Consider the following 2,366-nt stretch of genomic DNA (forward strand, 5'->3'; position numbering starts at 1 on the left):
TTTTCTGAATTTCTGAATTTCTGAATTTCTGATTTTCTGAATTTCTGAATTTCTGAATTTCTGAATTTCTGAATTTCTGAATTTCTAAATTTCTGAATTTCTGAATTTCTGAATTTCTGAATTTCTGAACTTCTGAATTTCTGATTTTCTGATTTTCGGAACTTCTGAATTTCTGAATTTCTGAATTTCCGAATTTCTGAATTTCTGAATTTCTAAATTTCTGAATTTCTGAACTTCTGAATTTCTGAATTTCTCATTTTCTGAATTTCTCATTTTCTGAATTTCTGAATTTCTGAATTTCTGAATTTCTGAATTTCTGAATTTCTGAATTTCTGAATTTCTGAATTTCTTGTTTCCTGACTGATTGACAGTATGAGATATTGCGCTCTACTGAACAAAAAAGAGAACAACGAGAAAAAATGAAGAGACGCAGAGATAAATGCATGTGTCAGCAGTTTTTCTCACAGACAATGTAAATAAATCGAAATTCGCCCAGTTTTTTCGTTATCAATTTTTTATCACTATTTGTTCAAACCAATATCATTGATTTTAAATTTGTCGTCCATTTTTTTCTATTTTTAATAAAATTCTAAACAAAAATTTGCGAAACATTTTTTTCCAATTTTTCTTTTAAATTTCATAACTTTCCAAAATTAAAAAAATTGTATTTTTATCAAAAAAATTAATTTTTTGAAATTTCCGGATTTTTTTTTAGATTTTTGGATTCTTGAATTTTTGAATTTTTAAACTCATAAAGATTTCAGATTTATAATTTGCTTTTCTGAGGTTCTGAAATTTTGAAATTCTGGTTTTTTCAAAATTTTCTAGTTTTCAGAGTTCCGAAGTTCCAGAGTTTTGGATGATTGAATTTCTGAATTTCTAATTTTAATAATTTTCGATTTTTCGAATTTTTGAGTTTTTGAATTTCTGAAGATTCGAATTTCCAAAAAACTTTTTTTTTCCTGTTTCTAAATTTCTGGAACTCATGAATTCCCGAATTTCTTAATTTTCAAATTCTTGATTTTTTCTAAGGTGGGGGGACATGAGAAAAATAATGTTGTCGAAATTTCGTTCAAATATGCCCCTCGAGGAGTTGAACTTGTCGAGGCGAGTGTTGGAGGTGCGGCGCCGCTACCGACTGAGCCACGCGGGCAAAGAGAGAGCCGCTGCCCGATTGCATACATAAAGGCGAGGACGACAGCTGTACGCAGAGTGACATTTAGCGTTGTACACCGTGACGGTAGGAATGCATACTCTGGCCCCAAAAATCCCCCGTAAAATCTCCTGTCCCCCCCCTTTAAATTTCAGAATTTTCAAAATTTTCGAAACTTGAAAATTTAAGATTTTTCCAGATTTCGAATTTTCTGCATTTCTGAATTTTTAAAATGTGAAATTTTCAATCTTCCGAATTTTTGAATTTTCTCATTTCTTAATTTCATAATTTTTTTTTCTAAAAATGTGTTTCTTTCAGACCGAAGAAATGGATTCCAATAGAAATTCTCTAAAAAACATGCCCGAACTAGTCATGGAAAAGATATTATCCGATTTGGATTTTTTCGATTTGTAAGTTTTTTTTTCAATTTTTGACAAAATTCCAAAAAAAATTGCAGAATTTCCCTTCGAAAAGTTTGCCAATCTATTCGATTTTTCATCGATAATTTCCGAAAAATGAATCCAAAATTACAAAGCATTCGGATTACTGTAGAACCAAAATCAATAAAATCGACTTATCGATTTTTGGATAATTCGGAAAGATTGATAATTTATCAGACGCTTCCAAATAGATCAAGTTTGTTGAAGTGGGATCAAAAGAAAAGAATTTTGGCAAATTCGAATTATATGGATATTTTTTTGAAGGATTTCGAGATTTTCTGGAAGAATCAAAAGCTGAAAATGGAGAAATTCCAGCTGGATCTAGCTGGAAATCCCTTAAAAATCATCTATGGAATTCGAAAAATTTTGGCGGCAAATTATGAGAATAATTCAAATTTCGAACTTGGAAAATTCGAAATTGAAACATCGAATCCTTGTCAAATTCCCAAAATTTTATCGAAAATAAATCCGAAAACTCTGGAAATTTGGAATAAAAACGATGAAAAAGAATATTGGGATTTGGAAGAAATTTCAAAATTGAATCAATGGAAAAATGCCAAAAAATTGACGATTAATGGATTTTATGTGGACCCGGAGATTCGAATTTCGGAGAATTTCGAAAAAATCGACTTGATTTTTGAGGCGATTTCTTGGGAACAGGTTTTGGAATTTAAAAAGGTTAGTGATTTTTCTAAAGTTCAAAAATTCGAACATTTCAAATTTCAAATATTCAGAAACTCAGAAATTCAGAAAGATAAATCTTCCAAAACTCA

At 30.0% G+C, this 2,366-nt stretch overlaps 1 protein-coding gene across 1 annotated transcript; it reads left to right on the plus strand.

Moving 5' to 3' along the window:
* Positions 1–1,480: 1,480 nt before the first annotated feature.
* Positions 1,481–2,271, plus strand: CBG25008 (the record flags this gene model as incomplete). Its single annotated transcript, XM_002648609.1, has 2 exons — positions 1,481–1,563; positions 1,611–2,271. Coding segments are annotated over 2 exons (744 nt in total), but the record flags the coding sequence as incomplete, so codon positions are not given.
* Positions 2,272–2,366: the final 95 nt, after the last annotated feature.

This window comes from Caenorhabditis briggsae (assembly GCF_000004555.2).
Source record: "Caenorhabditis briggsae AF16 supercontig from assembly CB4, cb25.NA_330, whole genome shotgun sequence".
In the NCBI taxonomy this organism is placed as follows: Eukaryota; Metazoa; Nematoda; class Chromadorea; order Rhabditida; family Rhabditidae; genus Caenorhabditis; species Caenorhabditis briggsae.